The 23590-nt window shown below is 41.5% G+C and overlaps 3 protein-coding genes across 4 annotated transcripts; 2 read left to right on the top strand and 1 right to left on the bottom strand.

Moving 5' to 3' along the window:
* Window positions 1-38: 38 nt before the first annotated feature.
* Window positions 39-4033, top strand: hint3 (histidine triad nucleotide binding protein 3). Its single transcript, XM_061259836.1, has 5 exons — window positions 39-195; window positions 615-732; window positions 1214-1283; window positions 1603-1729; window positions 2262-4033. Exons 1-5 carry the CDS (start codon window positions 64-66, stop codon window positions 2307-2309), a joined length of 495 nt encoding a protein of 164 aa, XP_061115820.1. The 5' UTR covers window positions 39-63; the 3' UTR covers window positions 2310-4033.
* A 76-nt stretch (window positions 4034-4109) lies between these two features.
* si:dkey-29b11.3 (actin-binding Rho-activating protein-like) lies at window positions 4110-6007 on the bottom strand. Its single transcript, XM_061219668.1, has 2 exons — window positions 5704-6007; window positions 4110-5190 (listed from the first exon to the last, which is right to left on the bottom strand). Exon 2 carries the CDS (start codon window positions 5116-5118, stop codon window positions 4648-4650), a length of 471 nt encoding a protein of 156 aa, XP_061075652.1. The 5' UTR covers window positions 5119-5190; window positions 5704-6007; the 3' UTR covers window positions 4110-4647.
* Window positions 6008-6341: 334 nt separating this feature from the next.
* Window positions 6342-20919, top strand: trmt11 (tRNA methyltransferase 11 homolog). 2 transcript variants are annotated; one of them, XM_061259141.1, is made up of 13 exons: window positions 6342-6479; window positions 6872-6937; window positions 7438-7511; window positions 7669-7750; window positions 7858-7950; window positions 8177-8311; window positions 8487-8643; window positions 9568-9648; window positions 9983-10147; window positions 10471-10543; window positions 10962-11096; window positions 17629-17749; window positions 19821-20919. In XM_061259141.1, the coding sequence occupies exons 1-13, from the start codon at window positions 6402-6404 to the stop codon at window positions 19959-19961; spliced, it is 1401 nt and encodes a 466-aa protein (XP_061115125.1). In that variant the 5' UTR covers window positions 6342-6401; the 3' UTR covers window positions 19962-20919. The 2 variants fall into 2 exon arrangements, with proteins under 2 accessions (XP_061115125.1, XP_061115117.1); XM_061259133.1 differs by having other exon boundaries at window positions 17614-17749.
* The last annotated feature ends 2671 nt before the right edge of the window (window positions 20920-23590 follow it).

Here is a 23590-nt window from a genome sequence, read left to right as displayed (position 1 = left end):
GATGACAACAGCAATCCCAGCTAAGAATCCCTGGCGTTTCCTGCATTGAGGATAACAGCAAAAATGGCAACCAGCGATAATACAGAGAATGTTTCTGTAGCGCAAAACAGTCTGTGCCACAACGATGGGTACGACAAAAAATGCATTTTCTGTAAGATAATCAACAGAGAGATTGACTCCGAACTGCTGCATAATGTAAGTGTGTTATCACAGTGAGCGGGGAAACATGATGAATTGAACATGACACGGCTTTGCAAGATACCACTGTTTAGAACTAGACTGTGACGGGTGGTTCGGGAGGGGCATTTGACTAAGTCGGCCGGTGACGAAAAATTGTCATAAAACTTTTCAGTGAAGCTTGAGAGGTAAACCAATCAGACGCTTTTACGAATCAAGTATCGGTGTTGGATTACCTAATGTAGTTTGATTTAGCTACCTTGTGTCTTGATAGGGGGCTATAGTCTATCCTTATTTCATACGTCTATATACGATATATATTATTTAACCATTTAAGTTGGCCTATTTAACCATTTTACAGTTGTTTTTTTAGTATTTATTATTATTATTATTATTATTATTATTATTATTATTATTATCTGTTTGTGTCTGGGCAGGATGAGGAGATCTCTTGCTTCAGAGACATTAAACCTGGAGCTCCTCATCACTATCTAGTGGTGCCCACAAGACACGTGGGAAACTGCAAGTCACTTCGAAAGGAGCATGTGCCTCTCGGTAAAGCATTTATGCATGTGCCCTTGAAAAAAGCAACCTATCCTGTAATACACATATCCTTTACAATACTGACACTCTAGCCCTTGTGTGTGGATGTTTTATTCCATCTCCCACGGTCATTATGCAAGACAGCAGAAAACATGAACCATGATACAATGGGTTTGTCAGCGCTCACAGTTGTATGTATGTTGTACACATACTGTTACACATTTATTTAGCTACATTTATATAGAAATAGTAGCTGAGTTATGTATCTCAAGGGTAGAAAACATTTTAGACCTGCAACCATCTGATCCAGGCCCATGAGTTCTTGACTGTCATGTACAGGAATAGGGTAATTCTGTAAAGAATCAACCAGAGGTAGGTAGGCAGTGACCAGTTTTGCTCTGACACAATTTTATAGTTCATTTTTCATGGAATGACCCGACCGATAGCATGTTGTGTGGAGTACATTTTAACTACTGTGGCTGTCTCTGAACAGTGGAGAAGATGGTAGAGATGGGAAAGATGATGCTGGAGAAAAATGGCATTACAGATCTAGATGACATCAGGTAAAAACCCTTTCTAAAACTGGACAATTCAAGAAACAATGAAACTCATATATTCATGTTGTCATTCCTTATTGATTATTATAAACCTTTATTTAACACAAGTAACAATACGGTACATTAAACTGACAAATGCCCCTTTGAAACCAAAATGTGTTTTATGCTAACAGATATGGTCACCTGGTCGTTATCATAGACTTGGCCACAGGTGGATGATTCACTTTTTCTGCTATTAGGGCTCAGGTAAAAGTGGATTCACACTGTCTCTCTTTAGGCTCAGGTAGATGCTCTTTTAGCCTCAAATGGACTTTTGTCTCCGCAGGTTGGGGTTTCACTGGCCTCCTTTTTGCTCTGTTACACACCTGCACCTGCATGTATTGGCCCCTGTTAGTCAGATGGGCCTCATGTCCAGGGTTTTTTACAGATTGGATTCCTATTGGTTCATCACGGTAAGGACGTCCCACATCATTTCACTTGCTTGTCTGTTAATGGTTTACATAAATAAATATTTCACTGTTTCAGGGCTACAGGGCCCTTTTTATGTTGACTTTGTAGCCTACCATACAGTCTGTGGGACCTTGAAATTATTTGAATGAATTGGTGGTATAGCTGTGTGAGCCTTGTCAGGCCTTTGACATTGGAGTGAGTGCAGCTGCTACTGTTAGATTCGCTGCACTTGCAGAACCTGACAGCAACACATAAGGTTGTGGTCCAAATAAATCAGTGCACAACTAGACATGAACCCAACCATGTTCTCTTGTGAAAACAAAACGCAAGCCTCTCACACATAAGGCTGTAATGACCCCATCCTCCTCAAGAGGGCAGTGGTTTACAACCAATTGCTCAGCTGTATCGTAAGTACTACTCAGCCATGGAATCATGTGTTGCTCCACATAGAGAACTATTGTCCCAGTAGAGCAGTGTTTCTATGGGAACAACCCTGTGATGACCTTTTGTGTCCTGTGGATTTATGTCAACCAGGCTGACCAGCTGATCCAGCGACTGAACTCACAAAGTGAGACCAGCTGAGACGAGACCCAGTTCACTGAGACAGAGCCAGGACGGTCAGCTGGAACTGCACGGGTCAATGCAAGAATTACTAATGACACCTGTTCAATATACCCTAGGCCCAGATTCTTATTTACACTTGTTAAGTGTATTTGCCATTCACATTATTAATGACACCCATTAAATATTCTGTGAGCTTTGTCTTGGGCACAAAGACTTTTTTTTCCGATTTGGCTCCGTACTTTGTACTCCACAATACGATTTGTAATCAAAATACCTTCCCTACGTAAGTGATTGAATGTACCTGACTAATCAGAAACACCTGTGATGCCATTTGTCCCAAATGTAATGGTACCCTGAAATCGAGGGACTGTGTATAAAAAGTGCTGCTGTAATTTATACATTGTGAAACCAAAATCTATAAAAATACTCTTTAATGAAAGTTGAAAATCTGTACTGTAACCCCATGTGAATACATTGTGGAGTACAGAGACAAATTAAAAAATGTAAAAACTAAAATCACACTACTTGAAGCAGATTAATATCTAATATATTAATATTAGATATTAATATATACGAAGTTGTAAACAATGTTGTGCTATTTCGATGAGCCCTGATGCTAATCAAATCTGTTTGTATCATCTTTGCCCATCTATCAAAAGGGTTGAGAAGTTATTGTTTTTTTTTTTTTTTATAAACATACAACACTAGTATGTTTTTTCTAAATTATTCTTATTTTTCAATCAACAAAGATGTTTCAGGTATCTAATAACAGTGCAAAGGGGAATGTGGTGTTTCATAGTTTTGTATATCTGATAATGGGGCGACATGGCTCAGGCAGTAAGAGCAGTCATCTGGCAGTCGGAGGGTTGCCGGTTCGATCCCCTGCCCGGGCTGTGTCAAAGTGTCCCTGAGCAAGACACCTAACCCCCAAATGCTCCTGAAGAGCTGGTCGGCGCCTTGCATGGCAGCCAATCGCCGTTGGTGTGTGAGTGTGTGTATGAATGGGTGAATGAGAAGCATCAATTGTACAGCGCTTTGGATAAAGGCGCTATATAAATGCCAACCATTTACCATGATAAAAATATACAGTATAGCCAAGCAAGTAACTTTGAAATAATTTTAATATGTTGGCTATTTGCAAAATTGGCACAACAGTGCAGCATTTTTTACAAATGCCAAAAGTTTTATCTTGTTTAATTCTGTCCAGGACTATCCATCATACAAACAACTGTTAAATCAGTCATCCAAGGCAGGGATCGTCAAAGCACGGTCCTCCAGGGCCAGAACTGATTTTCCACCCTCCCTGTACCTGGGAGTCAGGTGTGAAGACAGTCTGGCACTCAGTAGCCCTAACTGTTCAGTATTATCCTTGAAAAAAGAAAACCAGGGCTGGATTGGGTTCGAGGGCCAGATTTGACCATCCCAGATCCAGGGTAGATCCAGGGCATAATAAATGCATGAAAGTTGTGGAATGATGTCAAATGAGCTGTTAGCTGTATATAACAGTTACGGGTAATATGCATGACTGCCTCATGTAAAATGGTTTTAATGTAATGTGAAAATAGTTGTAAAATGATTTCATGTTCATGTATTTATATAGAGGAAGGTGATTTTCTGGTCTTGAAATATATTTAATTTTGCAATATCATTAGGTTGTCTCTTATTTTTTCATCCAGCTGAGGGCAACAATTGTATTTCTGGGGCAAAAATTTAAGCTTGAATAAATGAAGATTATGAATGTACCCCAAGAACCTGAACTTTATTGAATAAGACTTTAATATCATCAGTCATAGCATCAGCAATGTCAAGTGTGGTAAATATGACAAAAATATATTATTAGTTAAATATGTTGAGTCACATTTAATTTGTGCGGCGGAAGATATCAGTCCAAACTGATGAGTAATTAATTTAATTCCCCTATTAATTCAACGATTTCTTAGCCCCTAACCATATTACATGGCAGTATTCATCTCCTTAGCAGAAACCTTTCTCCAGAGCGACTCACAAGGCTTACATTTTTATTTGACTGTTACTGCTGCAGCTCCTCTGGAATATGCAGTTGGGATAAACAGTACGTAGAATGTACTTTGTCACTTAGAAAATTGCTTTGGTATACACATTGAGCACCAGTAAAACAGCCTTGCCTCTGACACGTGGTGTCTGCTTTCACATTTGCATCTTGCAAGGGTATGGATATTTTATGGGGCTCAAGAGATCATTTGGACTAAACCCATTAAACTACAGAGATCTGGAATATATCATTCCTTTTAAAGGTGAAAACCAGTCTTAAGTGGAACGTAACACTATCTTGTAATCTCATGCCACGATGCCACGCAAGGGCACCTCTAGTTTTTGTTCATTGAAGAAGCCTGATGAGGACATGGTTGTCACGCCCCTGCCACAACATCTCACCCTCGAAGTGGACAAGTCCCTGTTTCCGTGCGCGCAGCAAAATCCCCACCACTTTGTTGGAGATGGTGACGTAGTGCTCGAACAATGTTCCGAATTCCACAGCAGGCCGCCCGTCTTCGCGGCTCTCCCCGATGTCTCTGATCACCTTGCACAGCTCCTCCACTTCCCTTTCGACGTGCGAATTAGCTTCTTTTCCCCTTTCCTCGGTTCTAGAGCCCTCAGGCGGCTTCCCATAACCTTCCTGTCCTCGCTGTAGCTGCACCGTCATCGCCCGGTCGTTGCTGAAGGGATTGTGTTTCTGATACTCCAGATGATCGTTGGACCACTTCTGCCAGTTCTCCTTTAACCCCTTCACTGAGGTGACGCATGGTTCTCTTGTAATGTTACACTGAGCACGTGCATCCTCGGTCTCCATGGTAATCCTCTCTGGTCGAGAAAGCCGAGTGGATGAACACTTGACTTAATTAGTCGTGGAGAAGTTCATGTTCTGTGTGTATGAGGGGGTGGGGGTTGAAGGTAAATGTACATCGTTACGGATAGATAAGGATAGATAGTAAAAACTGCCAAGGTTTACACATTACAATGGTGATTATTGTCGTGTAGCCTGTCGTGTAGTTACTCGTGTCCATAGGGTATAGCCTACGTTAGGATATGCATACTTTAAAGGTGATGTAAGACTATCAAATAAAAGTGTGGCTATATGCAACACAAATCTGATTACGTCGACAATCATTCATTCATGCAACAATACTGCGGACAATTTATAATTGAAGTGATAGCCTTTTGCCTTTGTCACAGGCATATAACAGATATAATCGAACAATATTTTGAACACTGAAACTATATCATAGTTTGTCATCTTGGTTTTTAAAACAATATGTGTGGGAATATCAACTTACAACAATGAAAAAGTAACTCGTTGCATCGTCTCCGAGATTGTTTGACGCCTGTGCAAATAGCCTCCAGCATGTGTCTGCAAATAGCCTAAGAGTGATCTTACCTTACTTATTCCAAACGACCTTTATCTTCACCTGCAGCCGATCACCTCTGTTGGTAACATTATATATGCTACCTTGCTGACAGTAACCTACCTCTTCACTTGACAGCGGTGCTGATTATGCGAATACTTTCTCACTCGGGCATGACTCTGATCGACAAGTGAAATAACCAATCCAAACTTCAGGACGCAAAAATGGTTGCCGGCAATCCAATCGTTGCGGTCACTTACGCATCAGGTTCTATTCCATTATTAGCCTAAAGAGGCTTAGTGTTGAGATAAGTTTAGTTGATACTTTCTCTTTCGGCTTAAAACGTTTAAAACGCTATTCCTAGACACAGCACACAGTCAGACACGTTATGTAAAGATGGTCTCTGTTATAGGCAAAAATGCTTTCTGCCAACTATAAGGGTTAAGAAACTTCTAAGCTTGCCAGTAGTGTCATCATATCCACAGCATACATTTTTACTGATATAATAATATTGTTAATAGGACTTAATACATGTAACAAATATACAATGCGAATATGTTTTTTACAACAACAATCAATATCTCTGTTTTGGTTAATATTGACGTGTAAACATTAGGCATGACCTATATAGCTCTACGTTAGCTAACCTGACTAGTCGCTTGTCAAACTAGGAACCTAGTTCACAAGAGCTTTGCTTCTTGAAGGAAACATTTTATACGGGACCGTAAACATGGCGCTACACTGTAGCAGGGCGTGCAGGCAGTATTTACTACATTTAGCGCAAGATAATGTTGAATTTAGACTACCGGTATGTAGTACTGTTCTGAATTATATATTCAGGTTGTGCTATATTTGTTGGTTTTCTATTCATTTGTTCATTTTGTTCATTTTATTCTTTAGATCAAGGCTGCTTTCCCTTTTTCTCACAAAGCAGTGTTGGTATGAGCTAGCATAGTAGCTTGCAATAATAAGACATTTTTATGCTTTAGTAAAACATGAAACCTTCATGCATTATTGAAAATGAGTTATTTTATGAATATAACTTCACCTGTTAATTTATGCAAATTTCAAAATTTCAAAATAGCTGAAAAGTTACTTATACTTAAATTAACTGGATAAAAGTTTAAAACAACGACAGACAGTATTCAGACGATGGACTAATGATGACTGGCTTTTACACCTTGTCATCATCTCTCACAGGAGATCAAAGCGCTGCTGTCTATCAGGGGTAAACAGTTCTGCCCTGCTGAAGACTTCAATGAAAAGGTAAATTACTGTTTAAAGGAATTTAAAAAAAAATAACCATAAATTATTATGCAGGGATGTATCCACTACACATCCACCAATATATATTAAAAGTAATGCAAATAACTATAATAACACACATTTCAAGTCGTACATAAATTCTGTAGTGAAAACAATGTCGCAATTGTATGGGTGTGGTCTGGACTGCCTTACCACCCCTCCACCGTTGATGTCATCAAGGACTCTGACCCAATAGCTCACAGTCTGGTAATAAATTGAACTCCACCCATTCGATACCCACATAGGAATAGATGGAGATGTTTAGAGTGATGTAAGTTGATATTGCAATGCTTTTGATTTGTCTAATTTTTGCTGATGCTTAATACATACCACAATGCTGTTCAATGTCGTTTGCAGCAATTCCCAGATTTACCTCTACAGTGACTTTAAAGTTATCTTCAATCTGTGCTAGCAACAAAAATAATGAATTTGTTTTCTCCCCTTCTTGCTTATTTCACCAGTCTCCATTTTGGCTACTCAAAAGTGTGTCAGAGGAGGACATGCGGAGCATTATGACAAGAACGGTGTGTGCAAAGTAAGTGCACAAAATATTCAACATTTATAATCTTTGGACAATTATATTTCTGCATGGTGTACGTGTATAATTTGTGAATTTCAAATTGTAGCAATATTCTTCCAAATCCTCTGATATGAAAACCTGAAGACGCTAGTGCACTTTTGTTCCACCTTAGATCAGTGTTTGAACTGTGGGGTCGTGGACGGACTCACGTTGAACTGCAGTCATCCTTGGAGAGATATCCTACAGAGGACATGGTGGGTTAAGGGTTGGGTCAGGGTTTTCTTAAACATTTAATTTTAATAATACAATACAATTCGATACATTGCAATACATCCTTCACCTTCAAATATTGTATCCACAGGCTCAGTTTCTGCAGCAAGACTCTACATACAAAATAAATGTTTACACGTTCAACAAGACCCTGGTGTTCAAAGACAGAATCAAGAAGATTGATGTGAGTGTAATTCGGGGGGATTTTCTTCCTCTGGATCGGCCTCGAATGAGCAGGCTGTCAGCATAAATTCTTCTCATGCATTTTAAATTATACTGTGTGCTCGTGTGTGAGTGGTGTTGCAACTGGCACTTTGGCCTTGCTTTGTCATGTTACTTCGTACTGTTGTACTGGTGTGGTTGAATTGACGGATTACTTTTTTCACCATTTAAAATGAATACTGCCATAGGCCATGGAGTTCCTCCCCTTCCAAGGGAAGGTGAATTTGAAGAACCCTGATCACATCTTCTGTTTAATGGAAGACTATGGCACTGATCCCAATAACATACCAGAAGAACCCTTCTATGTTTATTTCGGGAGATGGGTAAGTGCTGAAGCATCCTGTTACAGAGTGATTTGATCTGCCTATTGTTAGTCATATTATTACTATTTATATTGCTTTTAGCATGAGTTCCTCTAGTGAAGAAGATGAAGAAGACGGCTCCCCATGTAGATAAGGATCTGGTGCTTCAGTGCATTTGCTTCTTGCCTGTTCCCAGATTGCAGATGGCCAACGGGAACTAATCCGCTCCCACAGCGTGAAGAAGCGGCACTTCATCGGGAACACCAGCATGGACGCGGGGCTGTCCTTAATTATGGCGAATCACGCAAGGATAAGAGATCATGACCTGGTCTTTGACCCCTTTGTTGGCACTGGTGAGTGGCTATTTTATATAACAGCAGCAGGTAACCGAGGAATAGTGTTAACTAGAGCCAGCAGACTTTGAATTTTAAAACCATCCTTGGACCTATCCTCACTAGGGCAGTAAAAACATTTTCAGATTTGAAATCCGTTTGAATATCAAATCTAAATTTTCCAGCCCTAAGTTTCACTGATCGTAAAAACACCAGGCTGGAAGCCAGATAGGACCCGAACATTTTGATTGAACAGACACTGGTATATATCACAAAGCAAACATTTCCCTGTGCTAAGGTTGTGGGGACACTTAACACTTGTTCAGTCCAGTTGCTTTGTAAAGTTGTTTTCTGTGACAAGGGTTTAGATACATTCCTCAAAAGAGGAAAAAGACTAACAAAACCATTCTTCTGATCATGAATGATAATATTTGAGATGTCGGTCTTTCATATTTTGCTAAAATATTTTTACCTTGTATTTGTTTTGTATGTCCATTATTTTGGTTGATGTCTTTCATAGTCACCCATACAGAGTAACACTTTCAGCCATTAGAGAGTTGTATGCCCAGTTGGCATTCCCTGGCTGTGGGCCTGATGTTCTGTTTCCTTTCTGTCAAGGCTCCTTTGAGCATGAAAGTCTGGCATTAGAACTTGTAGTGAAAAACCCGGCAGTAGTGAGATCTGCCACCCAGATGTGGTTCACCACCCAATTTGGTGTGAAAGAATTCTTTTGAACCCACGTGGCATGCGTGTGTTTCAGCATCTGTGACTAAGACTGAGTGAAGTCGGCTGAGTGCCAATCACATGGCAACAGTGGCAATTATCACCCATCACTCCATTGCTACAGGGTCTGCAACCTAGCAACAGTTGCAACGCCATAACTATTGTCTGTAACCTGGCAACAGCCATCCTTGCTGACTCTGATTGGTGGTTTCTCTTGCACAGGTAGCCTCCTCGTTGCCTGCTCACACTTTGGGGCATATGTTTGCGGGACGGACATAGACTACAACACAATCCATGGAATTGGTAAGACAATGTCTTACGTTAACAGGCATTCAAAATAAGTTTGCAATTATCTTTTTTTCCCCATTGTGGTGTTTTTGAAAATCCACTTGTTTAATCGACACAGCAACTCTGTTTAGGAGTGCTGACTTCTCTATGCAAACCTCACAGGAACACTGTGCTTCATCCTGTGTGTTAATTATCTTTTCTAGCACAATCCTAGCACGACATTTAACACTCAGTATGTTGTCAGGTTAGTTTAGTTTGTTAGTTTGTTCATCCTGCTTGTTGCCTAATACAGCTTTTTGCCAATGGGTGTGTTGACCCAGATGTTCTGACTGGAATTTGACCTCATCAGGAAAAGCCAGCAGGAAGAACCAGAAGTGGAGGGGTCCGGATGAGAACATCCGCGCAAACCTCCGGCAGTATGGGCTAGAACAGCTGTACCTGGATGTTCTGGTGTCAGACGCCTCCAAAGCCATTTGGAGGGAGGCGGCACTATTTGATGCTATCATCACAGACCGTACGTTCTTTCACAGCAATTGTAATTGTTGTAAAATGTGTCCCCGTTCGGGCGATTCAAGTTCAGCTAAATGCACTTTATCCCTCTCTCTTCACCCCTGCACCAATCAAGACCCACTGTGCTTTGAGCTTGGGAAAAGCGCTTCACAAATAAAATGTATTATTTATTATTATAAAGACTAAAGCTCCAGTTTATTTTCTGCAATTTACTCTTGAATAATTTAACTCTTGGTCTGTATGAATCTGCTCTCACTTTTGTCTTAGTTTGGTCTGAAAATGTTGTGAGTAAAACTGTTCAGTTGACTGTTGCTCTGTTTGTGGCAGCTCCTTACGGTATTCGGGAATCTACAAGGAGAACAGGGTCTCAGAAGGAGATCATCAAACCTTCAGATGACTTGTAAGCATGTGCATGTGAACACACAAGCACAAATGCCTCACACACGTGTTCACACACACACACACACACACACACACACACACATATGCACACATACGCACACGTGCACACACGCACAAACACACCCAGATTTATTGCTTGGGCACTTTTCTCCTCCAGTAGTTGATCCAGGATCTGCTTTTTGAAGCCATCATGTAAAAGTTGAACACGGTTTTATTTTACATGCCTAGAGCCCATATCAACCTCTTAATATCTGCATGACCTTGTGAAAATCTGAGCCTTGGGGAATCATTTCAGGGTGAAACCGTCTTCTCAAACTTTGGATTCAACTTCACACGCACCATGACAGTGTTTGCGATTGCAGTGTTTCATGGCTGACTTTAAAGGTATCTTTGTTTTTTCTGCCCCTCCCCTGCAGCTGTGGAGATAGCCACGTCCCCGTTTCCATGGAGTACCACCTGAGTGACATCTTTAGAGACCTATTAAACTTTGCGTCCCGTTACCTGGTGATGGGCGGAAGGCTGGTTTACTGGCTGCCAATCTACAGGCCAGAGTGAGTCTGCTGTTCTTGTACTAGTGAATAATAATACATATTATTATTATTATTATTATTATTATGGTGATAATTCTAATTAGTGTTATTATTGTTGTTGTTATGATTTCCATAGTACATTGTAGTTAAGCTAATGCAATAAAAATGAAGGGTAGAGTCGAGAAATTGGGCATAGTGATCATATATATGGTTGTGTTACGGTGTGTGTGGTTATAAGGACACACCGTACACAATTGCGTTTGTATGCAACATCATGTATTTGGGAGTAATACTGTAAATCTCAGGACATGGGCAGGTCTCTTGCATTTTCTAAATGCTGCCCATTGCCTGTGCTCATCAAACTGTGAGAGGTATTTGCGCAATAATATTGAGCAAGCCATACTGTATGATATGACTGCAATCGGCTTTTTTGGACTGCAATTTTTTATTTTTGCAAGATACAAATATTACACCCACTCACACACACACACACACACACACTCACATGTACATGTTTTCCTGACATTGCTATCCTTTGATTGCTGGTGGATGTTTATGGTTTCTGGTGAGGTGGAATGGGCACTAGTCCTTATCTTTGTTGTACAGGCAGCAGTTTCCTTTAGAGTCTTTCAGCGCACTTATCCCTGGCTATGGGTATGCACTTTGCACTTTGTTGTATGTCGCTCTGGATAAATGCCATCAATGTAATTAATGTAGCATAATGGTGGATGATGGTAGATTCATTGTCGGTTCTCATTGGCAGAAATCTTTATGTTCTCATGGTTAGTCCTGGATTGCAAGCTTCCCCATAAATTGTTCCCAGCAGTAACTTGGTCATGTGACCACAGGTTATATATACACCTGTTTTTAAGGGCATCGTCAGAACAGGAGCCAGCACCCAGGAGTCCTGGTTAATTTGTACTGCTACTCAGCCATGACCGGATGGCTCCCCTGCTCCAGATTAGAGGGCGGCAAAGGTGAAGGCACAGAGGGGACATGTCAGGCCCTTTTAAGCATAATTACAGCTCAGTTTGCACAGCAATTACCCCCTGTGACACACCGTGGCCATGGATACCATTTCCCCTGCCTTTAAACGGCTGAATCTTATTTCACATCCGCAGAAAGTCTCTTAGATGTCCGCGCGGTATGACTCAGTACCGGAGGAGTGACTTCACTTGTGTTTCTGTGGAAGGTCACGCAGGAAAGTCGGGTTTGTGCTGAGTGCTTGGGCTGTGGTCCTCCATCTCGGGGCCTGGTGTTGGGTTTCGGCTGACCTGCTTGCTGGCCCGGTTGTGATGACGGAAGGCTGATTTCCCTGACCAGACCGGGCTGACCGCATGGTGGTCCGGGAAATGAGATGCGGTCCTGACAGACTGTATCAGACTGATACTAAAGCAGCCCAGGACCACCACGGTGGGCCAGGATTCCTGCACTGACCACCCAGCTGTGTGTGTGTTCTCATTGCGTGTGTGTGCGTGTGTCAAGTACAACTTGCTGGAATAGTGTGTTTTTATGGTCAGAAGTGCTAATACTCATGAATTCTATATCTATAGTATACAGCATCTGCTTTGTGATTTTGAGCTATGATATATATATTGTTGGCATTGTCTCCATTGAGGTACTGCAGATGGATAGAGGTTAGCAGGTGTGATCAACAGGAGCACACATTTCGGCGGAATATTTCTTTCAAGATATAATCATAGCGTTCTAGAGATGAGCTGGTTCTGGATGTATTTCCTGGCTTCTATTAATGTGCCATAGTAATGCTTTACTTCTGAAATAAAATTAAACTGATCCAAGGTCCGCAGCTCAATTACGCATCCTAAAGCAGGGGTTTTCTTTTCCCCCGGGTAATTACTGTTGCTACAGATTGGCCCAGCTGCCTTCACACCTGACTCCCAGTTATAGGGAGGGTGGAAAACCATCAGTTCTAGGCCTTCAAGGACCGTGAGTTGCTGATCCCTGTCTTAAAGGCGCACAAAACTCTTGCTTGCAACGCAGTGCAGTAGTACCACCAGGGGGTGCCAGTGTCTTTTAATGCAGAATGTTGAGTGAAGCACAGGCTAGCGACTGGGTAGCCACGAGCTGTTTGTAAACAGAGATGGTGGCGGTGCTGGTGGGTTGGGGGTGAGGTGTGCAACAAGAAAAGGCTTCCACTGCCATCAACAGAAACCTGCACCCGGGACATTCCAACTCTGTTGTCTTTTAACTCATTTAGACTTTTCTAGCTGATGCTAACCTGTTAACCTGCACCTACATGCCCCATTATCCACCTCATCCACCAGGCCCATATCTGCAAGCTCCTTCTCCTGGCCCATATCCAGAACTCCACCACCAGACCCCTGCCCTTGTCCTTTCTCTTCGCCAGACCCATCAGGCCCATTTTCCATCTTCAATCACCAGACTTCACCTCCTGCCTTTTCCACCAAGCCCATTTCCTAACCTGATTAAAGAGGCCCATAATCCCATTTTGGTCCACGAGGTCTCTATATGCAACTTCATCCACTATTAATGATAATATATTTTTATTTTGCTGAAATCTTTATCCAAAGCGACTTACAGTTGATTAGACTAAGCAGGGGACAATCCCCCTTGAGCAATGCGGGGTTAAGAGCTTTGCATAAGGGCCCAACAGCTGTGCTAATCCTATCATTGCTACAGCAGGGCTTGAACTACCAACCTTCCGGGTCCCAGTCATGTACCTTAGCCACTAGGGTGCAGGCTGCCCACAAGACCCATTTCCTGAACAATTCACCAGGTCATTGTCCCTCATCTCATCCACCAGGCCTGACCAGTTTTTGTTATAGGGGTAATTATTTAATCAAGTGTCATATCCTTAAAAATTAAATGTCTGCCTCTTTTATTCAAACCCCGTATTGTGTATACAGTGCTGGCTTAATGAGAAGCAATTGGGAATTGGGGGAGTAATTACAGACCAGTGTTGGTTACATTGCTGACGTGCAATAATGTGTTGCATGTAGACAGTCTGTGTCCATGGTGATGTCTGAGATAAACAGGGAGCGTGACTGTATCTGTGTGGCAGTCAGGGACGGCAATGCATACACATGCATCACTAAGAGTACAGGCTACTTCAATAACAAACCCACATACTGAAGGTGAACATATTTCTTCTTGCGGTAGAGCATTGCCCCCTGTTTTGTAAATAATAATGGGTATTAATTCATACAGTGTCTTCAGTTTTCACCCCCCCATTAATTATTTCTCATATTGTTTTGTGGTGCAAATTCAAATTCAAATATATGCATTTAGATGTCTTCACAAATTTATTGATAATAAAAACCTGAAAATTAATTAATAAGTATTCATTACCTTTACATTAACAACCTTAGTTGGGCCAGGTGTATTCCATTTTCTTGAGATCACACTAAATACGTTAGTTCAACTATTTCAATTTCCTGATTGTTGAATAAATATTACCAACTTGAGGTCTCACAAATGAAACGGCAGATAAGATCAGTCTTGCTGTCATGAAGACTAAGGGACTGCCCATGGTACTTTAAGATGAAATTGTTAGGAAGCAAAAAGCTGTAGAAAGTTATGAAACCATACAATCATGAAAACTAGGATCAGGCCATCCTACCAAACTGAGCTAAACAGGAAGAACAGTTGTCAGAGAAATAGCCAGCTACAGCACTAACAGAGTTGCAGATCTTGTTGGCCACAATGGAAGAAACTGTGAACATTCCCTTCAGAACCTACAGTTTTGGCCTCTTTGAGAGAGTTGCGAGAGGGAACCCACTTCTGGGTAAGGCCAGTTTGCCAGAAGTCGTGACAGGCCCTGAACATTTTTGTAAGAAGATGTTAAGAGACGTATGTTTTGGTGTCACCCAATTAGCACCATCCCTGCATTAAACATGGTGACCGTATCAGGCTATGGGGTTGCTTTTTCGCAGTAAGGACTTGGAAGCTTGTTGCCACCAATGGCAAGATGGATCAAGGCAAATGCAGGCACATTCTTGAGAATAACCTGTCTCAGACAATGTTCCAAAGCACATGGCAAAACTACAAAGAAATTACTTAAAAACAAGGTTATTATTCTGGAATGGCCCAGCCAACCCCCAAAACCAAATCTAATTCAAAATCTGTGGTATGACCTGAAAATTGTTCTCTGTCAACAGAGTTAGACCAAATTAGCATGGAGAAATAGGCCTAAATCTAAAAGTGCAAAACTCATACATACATACCAAAGAAAGTTCAGAGCTGCAGTGGCTGCCAAAGGCCTACAAAACATTGAATCTACGTCATAAATATGTTGAATTCATTGTATTGGTGAAGGGGAAAATATTTAAATGCTTGACAATCTTAAGCCACAACAAAAACAAAATCTGAAAAATAATTTCTCAAGGAAATGTAATAATTGTTATGCTAATGATGATGATATTATTGACTAATGAACTTACAAAGAAATTGGCAGACCTCTATATTCTGGATGACTTACTTAGGCAAATATTGAAGATGAAAATAATTATGTTTACTGCTGGATGCTACCTAACTGATCCAATTATGGTACATACAAGTGCATAGTGCAGTACTTGGACCAGTGTTTTGCCAAGGAAAGTCAATGAAGCCATAATGAGGTTGAGAAATAAGAAAAGAAAACAGTCAGACATAGGCCAAACAATAGACTTACAAAAATAAATGTTTGGAACATCAGTAAGAAGAAGAGAGAGCACTGGTGAGCTCAGTAATCGCAAAGGGACTGGTAGGCCAAGGGAGACTTCTACAACTGATGCCCAACTGATGCCCAAAGAATTCTCGCTATAAAAAACCTCAAACACCTGTCCAACGGATCAGAAACTCTCTTCAGGAGGCAGGCGTGGATGTGTCCTTGACTACTGTCTGCAGAAGACATCACAAACAGAGCAACAGAGGCTACACTTTAAAATGCAAACCTCTGGTTAGCTGCAGAAACAGGATTGCCAGATTGCAGTTCGCTAAGAAGTATCTGAAAGTGCCTGCAGAGTTCTGGAAAAAGGTATTGTGGGGCAAGATTCACTTGTATGGCTGCCATGGATGCTGGCTCATTCACTTGGCTTCATTGATAATGTAACTGCTGACAGCAGATATGCTGAAGCAGCTTATCTGCTCAAGTTCAACCAAATGCCTTCAGACTCGTTGGACAGTGTTTCATCCCACAGCAAGACAATGATCCCAAACATAAACAGTGCTCACTTTCTTCTTAATGATGTTCAAAACATTGCATTTTGCTAAGCCTATTGTTTGGCCTGTCTGACTATTTATTTTCTTCTTAGTGTCATAATGGCTTGCTTGACCTTCATTGGCAGCTTTGGTCCTCATGTTGACAAATTCCAATAATAGACTCCAAAGGCAATCAAAAGCCTAGATTCAAGACAGGATTCAGAGATACTGAAATCTATCTTGTACCTGCACTAAGGAAGCATTTTAAACACACATGACTAATCAGAAACATCTGAAACGTGGGGGACTATGTATAAAAACGGCTGCAATTTCTACACTGATCGCCCAATATGGATGTAAATGCCTTCAAATGTGACAGTACCATTTGGATAGTACCAACCTCGTATTCATCATGCAATTCAATGTCCTGGAGTACAGAGTCAAAACAACAGAAATTGTAACAAATGTCCAAATACTTACGGACTTCAGTTGAGTTCAAAGCTGTGATGGAAGTGGACACCTGGGATTTGAACCTGCAATCCTCATGGACGAAAAGCCCAGTTTGGCGAGCACTGTCCCCCACATGTGCTTCATTTAAGGCTGCTCACGTACTGGATCCGTTTCTGATTATTTTGATGGTGAGGTACAGAGAGAGTGAGGCTTTTGTTTCATAAAACACGCATTACGCCTAGGCATGGTTCAGGAACACATTAAAGTGAGAGTTTACTTTCTGTCATTCTTTGGGATTATGTCAGTGTTGGTGTATATTTGTTGATTGACCAGACAGTTTTGTGAGTGTTGAAGGAGATTTGAGAGAGGTTTCTGATGAGCTTCCAGCTTTACATGTATTTGGAGGGTCTCGGTCTAAAACAAGATCATACCTTTCAAGTAACTCAAAAGCAGCGATGTTATGCCTCAAGGAAAGAACTGGCACAGTATGGATGTTTATAATTATGAATATACACTATAAAATGTTCATATTTACAGCCTCTGCAAACATGAAGTCACTGTGCACGCTACTTTGGAGTTACTTGAATTGAATTTTCTTGCTTTAGACCATAAACCCCCCGATGGCTCTGTAACAGCCATTGTAAATCTGTCTTGATACGTTTCTGTAAATATAAAGTATCCTCTATTGCATAAAAAACTGTCTGAGTCCATTAAAAAACAGAAACAAAAAATAATATCATAAATCTCAGAAACTGGGCCTGTGTTACAGATGAATGTATTTATTTTTTTGCATTTATTATTTTAATTTATTATTGCTGTAATAATGTAATTTTGTCAACCAATTTTGTAGGAGAATGTATTGTATCATGGTAAGTCTATGTTCAAATTTAAGACTGATTTGCACTGTGAGACGCCCCTAACTGTGCAGGCGTGTGTGCTGCAGGTACCAGGAGGAGATGATCCCCCTGCACCCCTGTCTGAGTCTGATCAGTAACTGTGAGCAGACCCTCTCCAGCCACACGTCACGCCGCCTCATCACCATGGAGAAGACCAGGGAGATGGAGGTGAGTGTGTGCGACTGTGTTTTTGTGTACATTATATGTACAGGGGAGAGCGTATGCATACACTGTAGCTAATGAATACAATGGTATGTGGTGTGGGATATTTTGTTTATTAAGAGGAGGAGAATAAGAGACCGTATGCATGATATACAGTCTATGTAATGTGCTGGAAGATGTATGTGTATATGCCATTACATGCTCTTGAATGTCATGCTTGCTTGTGTGTGTGCACATGGACACATTTTGTAAATGCACAGGTCACAGAGCGCACTGATAGGCCTCTCTAAACCTCACCATCTGGCTGCGGCTGACTCACTTTTTTATATTACACTTTAATGACTTAATCACACTTTGCATGGAAAATAATCCATCTCTGAAACTGACAACCGCTTCACTTCAAAACCCCAAATCGTTCCCATAACAGGCTCTATGAATCACGCACACAACCTGCTATTCTGTCCGTCTTGACTGGCATCTGTCTCCACCTCCTTCTGAAGCTGGGACCCAGATTTAACACTTCCCTCATCTGCACGTTTATTTTCCATTCCTGAGCGCAGTGTTTCAGAACCGGCTATCCTGGGGTGCAGTAATGGAACGTTTTTGTGTTCTTAAGTCATAGAGCTTGCTCTCCCCTTTAGCAAAAGTCAGAGAAAAATCTCAGTGCTATTTTACGTGTTGGTACAAACAAACCTAAGTTTAGGAATTCCATTTCACTTCTTATCTTTATTGGCACACATGACTGTTCTCATAAGGGCTAATATTTAAATCGGAAAACATGCTTGGGCATGTCAGAAAATGCATTCACGTCACATTGAATGCATTCAGATTCAGCGGTTATCTCATTTACATCTTGCGTGTGCATGCTTTAGATGGGGCTTGGTACGGTTGTTATGCAGATTCAAAAATGTCAAACATCGTGAGGAAATGGAATCTAACATTGTAATGGATTTATGAGGTGAAATCAGAATGTGGATACGCCGCGAGCAGGCTGCTAACCAGCCAAGGACCTAGGAACCAGCCAAAAATGAGTTTTTGATAAACTAAATTTTATAGACATTTTCCCAAAGCGGTGGGAAGAACAAACAAGGAGAAAAATAACTTAACAATAACAACAGGGAGCCTGTGCACATTTGGTTCTTGGCCGTGTAATGCTCGTATCAGTCCCTGAGACAGGTACTAGGGACACACTAGCCAGCTTTGACATCTGCTGTTTTTCAGTGCTCTCGTTCTGTACTCCGTGACCTTTTCCCTTCCCTCTCCTCCCCCGTGCTCCCCTCTCTTCTCAAGGCCCTCCTCTATTTTCATCATTTGATCCTGCTTCAGTGCCCCTGTGGCCTTTCAGTAGTGTGCACACAGGTGTGCGCTTGTGTATATGTTTGGGTGTATACACATCTGCAATTGCCTAAATGTGACTATGTGTTTATGCTTACGCACATGTGTACGTATTTGTGCATGTGGGAGTGCATGTCCAAATAGCGTATTTTTATTTGTATGACCCTGGGAGAGTGACAACAACCGCACAGCAGGTGATAGAAACATACACATCACAGGCAGTGAAAAGGCTCTTCCCTTCTCACATTCTGGAATATTCCACAAACCCACATGGGCAGCAGACTCTGGGCTCTCAGGCAACACGTAACACATTTGGCATCATAGTCAAAGAGGGAAAAACATGATGAATCGTCCACAAACATTTGTGACACCGAGCCGTAGGCAAGGTATGCAAAAACAATTTATTTGATATCGCACTTGTTCCAATACATGACAGAAATAAATCAAGAAAGAAAGAAATAAATGCACTTTTCTTATTTTGTATTATTTTGTTCTTTCCCCCGTTGCTGCTGTAATCCTTATGTGCTGTTCGGTTGGGTTCATTTAAACGGGTTCCACTCCGTCCCTGACGACTATTCCTCACTGCTTCCCTGACCACCACTCCACACTGCTAATATAACCATTTAACACAGTAATCCATACAATACATTGAAACCATCTCACCACAGCTGGGTCTGGACTGATAGGTGATTGTTGAGTGGCAGTTGGTGAGTGGCTGATCAGTTATGATTTGCTTCTGCAGGACTCTGATGAACTGCTGCTCCAGGACTCACGCTTCAGCCCCTACCAGGGACACAACGCCTTCAGGGAAAAGTACTTCAGCGGAATCACCAAGAGGAGCGGGAGAGACGAGGGCAAGCCGGCGGTGAAGGAGGAGAACTGAGTGGTTCCGTTCCACTTTTACTGCCTCAGTACAAGGGAACATTTTTAAATGTATATAAAGCACATGTATATTTTTTTTATTTGATGTGCCCTTCCTCTTGTGACTGTTTAGAAATAAATCACATGAATCAATGAATCTCAGCTGTGGACAGTGGAGTAATGAAACTGCACACCCCCACACACAAACACAAACACACACACAAACACACACATACCTGACCTGACGGGTGACCTCTACCCTTACTTCCTAAACACGCACACACAAACACAACACACATGCACACATGCATGCACACAGTATTGATACTCGCAGAAACTATTTGTATTTTCAATTTAGAGGTGAATCCTGGTGTAGTGGAGTTACATGCCTTCTGTAGCTGTGCCTTTGCCGATTAATTATTCAGAAATACAAGCATTCGCACATGTTGTATTTTGGACACATTGAAATAATTTGTATGAATTCCAATATAGCGGTATATAGAGGTTGATATAGAGTGATTAATTGGGGGATGGGTGGGATTTGTGCCCTCTGTGGTTATTCAGGAGCCAATCTGTTTATGTGAGTGAAAGGACTGTTTATACTCAGCCCTGGGAAGAGGAAATGGCTTGAAAAGAGGGGAACAAGAGCCCTGCTGAGTGAGTTTATTAAAAAAAGACCACTAGTGAAGGAGAATATATACAGCCAGCTACACTCATAGGAGCTGCAACCTTTTTCAGGATATTACAAAGTTTCAGATTTTACAGTCGAGAGGTGCTTAATGCTCCATGTGAAGGGATATAGGAGGATTGTATCATAGAATAGTGTATGCTGCAACCCCAGAGGACTGTCCACATTAATGATATGAAAGAAGGATTTTTTCTTTCTGTTCAAGAAAGAAAGAAAAAATGTTTTTGTTGCCAGTTGCTAATGCCAAATTCCGTGTTGACATTAAACAAATACTGTTTTGTTTCTGAGGGAATGTGGACTACTCCTTTCTTGCCTGCATGCCTTTTCTTTTTTTCTTTTTTAAAGTTGTAACAAAATGTTTCCTTACTTTATATTGAATGTGTGGGGTGGGGGGGTCCAGAGAGGTGTTGAGTGTGCAAGTTTTGGAGAGTCAGGAGTCAAGTAGGTTAAGGGTGCCCTTATTTCACCATCTCGCTCAGGAATTGGTTCCAGAAAAGGGATGCGGTAAGAACCCTTCGCTTTACTTGCTCCACTCCTTCCTAGTAATGGAGAGCCTTCAGTTTAGTTAACCCTGCATAGCAAACGCTAGTATAATGCTAAATAACCCCTCCCTCTCCACCTCAACTGATGTGTGGTGAGTATCTGGTGCAAAGCAGCTCCCTGGTTATTTCTGCAGATGTGTACTGGTTGAGGTGCATTTACCCCATTCTATTATACTGTAGATTGTATGCATATCCCAAAATGTTTTAGCCCCGTTTGCTAGTAAAAAATAAAGATTCCTGAGCAATGGAAATTGACCAGGATTGAGATGATTGAAAAAATAGCTGAATGCGGCAGATGTGCTTGAAACAGGTGACCACTTCATTTCGAAAGTTCCCGGTTTCAAAAAGTAAATATATGAGGCCCGGTTAAAACAACGTTACACAGCAAATTACGTTGACAGCTCCACGGCAGTCGGAGTACAGACAACAAATGTGAGAAGCTGAAGGTTGAGCCCGTGGGTCAGCGTGACCCCCGGGTGCTCATGCTGCCCACCGGCTGGAAAAACAGGCACGCTGCCGTGGGAGCTACGCTTCGCACGGGCCTCCACCGGGTGAGATGGCCACGTTCGTGCTCGCCGTGTTTTCACTAATAATACGGCACCGCCATCAGGAGATGAGCTGTAAATCAATGTCACAGCTAGAGCGGCTCCACTGTTTGTCTTGCTCGGCCATGAGTAAATGGAATTATCCTGTCCCACGGGACCAGTAAAATAGCAAGTGTCTAAAGCCTGTGCCAGACCATAGCCTCTATTTAACAGGATAAAGACAGTAGTGGTATTAGGAGAACTGTTCCACTGCAAACTCGTGCTGTTTTGTGTGAGTCGGAATGAGTCGGATTAAGTTTAGATTTACAAGATTTTGTACTTTGGGCATTGACGAGCTCAGGTTACCTTTTACAGTAGTTGCGAAGCAGAGAACAGTGTTATCAGAAATGTTGCCTTTTTTAGATGTGTGTGCATTTTCTTCAAATGTTGATTTAGGATTGTAACACCAAGAGTTCAGAGTTCATCCTACTCCCCATACCTTTTCTTTAAATGTGCATCAACTCTCAGTTTGGACTACAAATGAGGTGTGCAATTGTTCTGTCCAGAACGAGAAAAATAGATTCAATAAAATTATTCAATAAACAGAACCGGACACAACAAGTTGTATGTCTACGAATCAGTTATCTATTTTAAGCCAGTGGTGTAGGATCTTTATTAGCTGCAGATGTGGTTTAAATTGGGCAGCTTGTTCATCAGACAAAAGAGAGATGTTTAGGCAAAGGACAGACACAAACAGCCAGCAGAAGACAAAACATGGCCTCCCACCTTTCCAATCCACTGTGTCCTGCTGTTAGTCAGCAGCTTTTGTTTTTTTCCCAACCACAGTTTACATACACGATGGTAATTTGTCATCTCACAAAAGCTAGCATCTCGGCTTACTGTCTACAGTCTGGTTCTGTATGTTTATCATGTGGGCATTGCTTCGCCCATGCCTCCCTCTGTGCCCCTCCAGAAAAATGGCACAAGATATGCAATGGGGTCGCTTGCAACACACATCATTTTGGGTTCCCACCATGTCTTCTACCACCAAGGGAATTTTGCTCCTTCATGTGCCCAGAGACCTTTTCCTGCGTAAACAACCAAACCCAGTTAAGAAATGGACCGGTTTTATTCCAATCCATTTTTTCCTCTGATAATGGCCTGCTCATGTGCTAACAGACTGAATTTAAACCATAATTACAGTTGTTCCAATGGACCCAGAGAGTGAGCTTTAATACTGTCCAGACACATCAAAATAATGTGTTTTGTTTTGTTTGTTTGTTTTTCAAATATATAAATTGGAAAATTGTTCTGTTTTGACCGATGCAGAAAACAATTTCAACTGTACAAAGCAGGCAATCTTTCTCCAGCGGATCTAGAACTCAATCAGAGGTTTGGCGGCATTCCACACATAGGGATTAGTTTACATCCCGTTTCTCAGCAAACTTTCCACTTTGTTGCAGTGTTTCAGTGAGGGCTGTGGTTCATTTGGCACCAATGCAACTCTGAGGCCAAATTGGGGGATGCATCTGGACATGCATGATGTTGCAATACTGCAGAAATGTGAACCTTCTAATGGAGAGAGTGCTGACACACAGTTTGGCTGACTGGTGGAGTTGGCTGTGAAAGAATACTCAGAGGCACCAGACCCAAGTGAACAGAACAGAATGTATTTGGGAAGCACTGGGGAACATTATGGATAACAGTGCTACAGTACTTCCTTTCCCTCTTGAATATGATATACTTCTTACAGAATCATAAGAGAGGTCCATCTTTGGTTGTTGGGAAATGTACAGTATGTTATGGCACTATTATTGCTGTCCATTAAATTTAATAGTTCTCAAACCTGGGCTCAAAGAGCCAAAGGGTCCGCAGGTTTTTTCTTCTCAATTAAAAG

Source organism: Conger conger, chromosome 1 (genome assembly GCF_963514075.1).
Source record: "Conger conger chromosome 1, fConCon1.1, whole genome shotgun sequence".
Classification (NCBI taxonomy): Eukaryota; Metazoa; Chordata; class Actinopteri; order Anguilliformes; family Congridae; genus Conger; species Conger conger.
The sequence above is the reverse complement of the archived record's forward strand: the minus strand, read 5'-3'. Positions and strand labels throughout refer to the sequence as shown.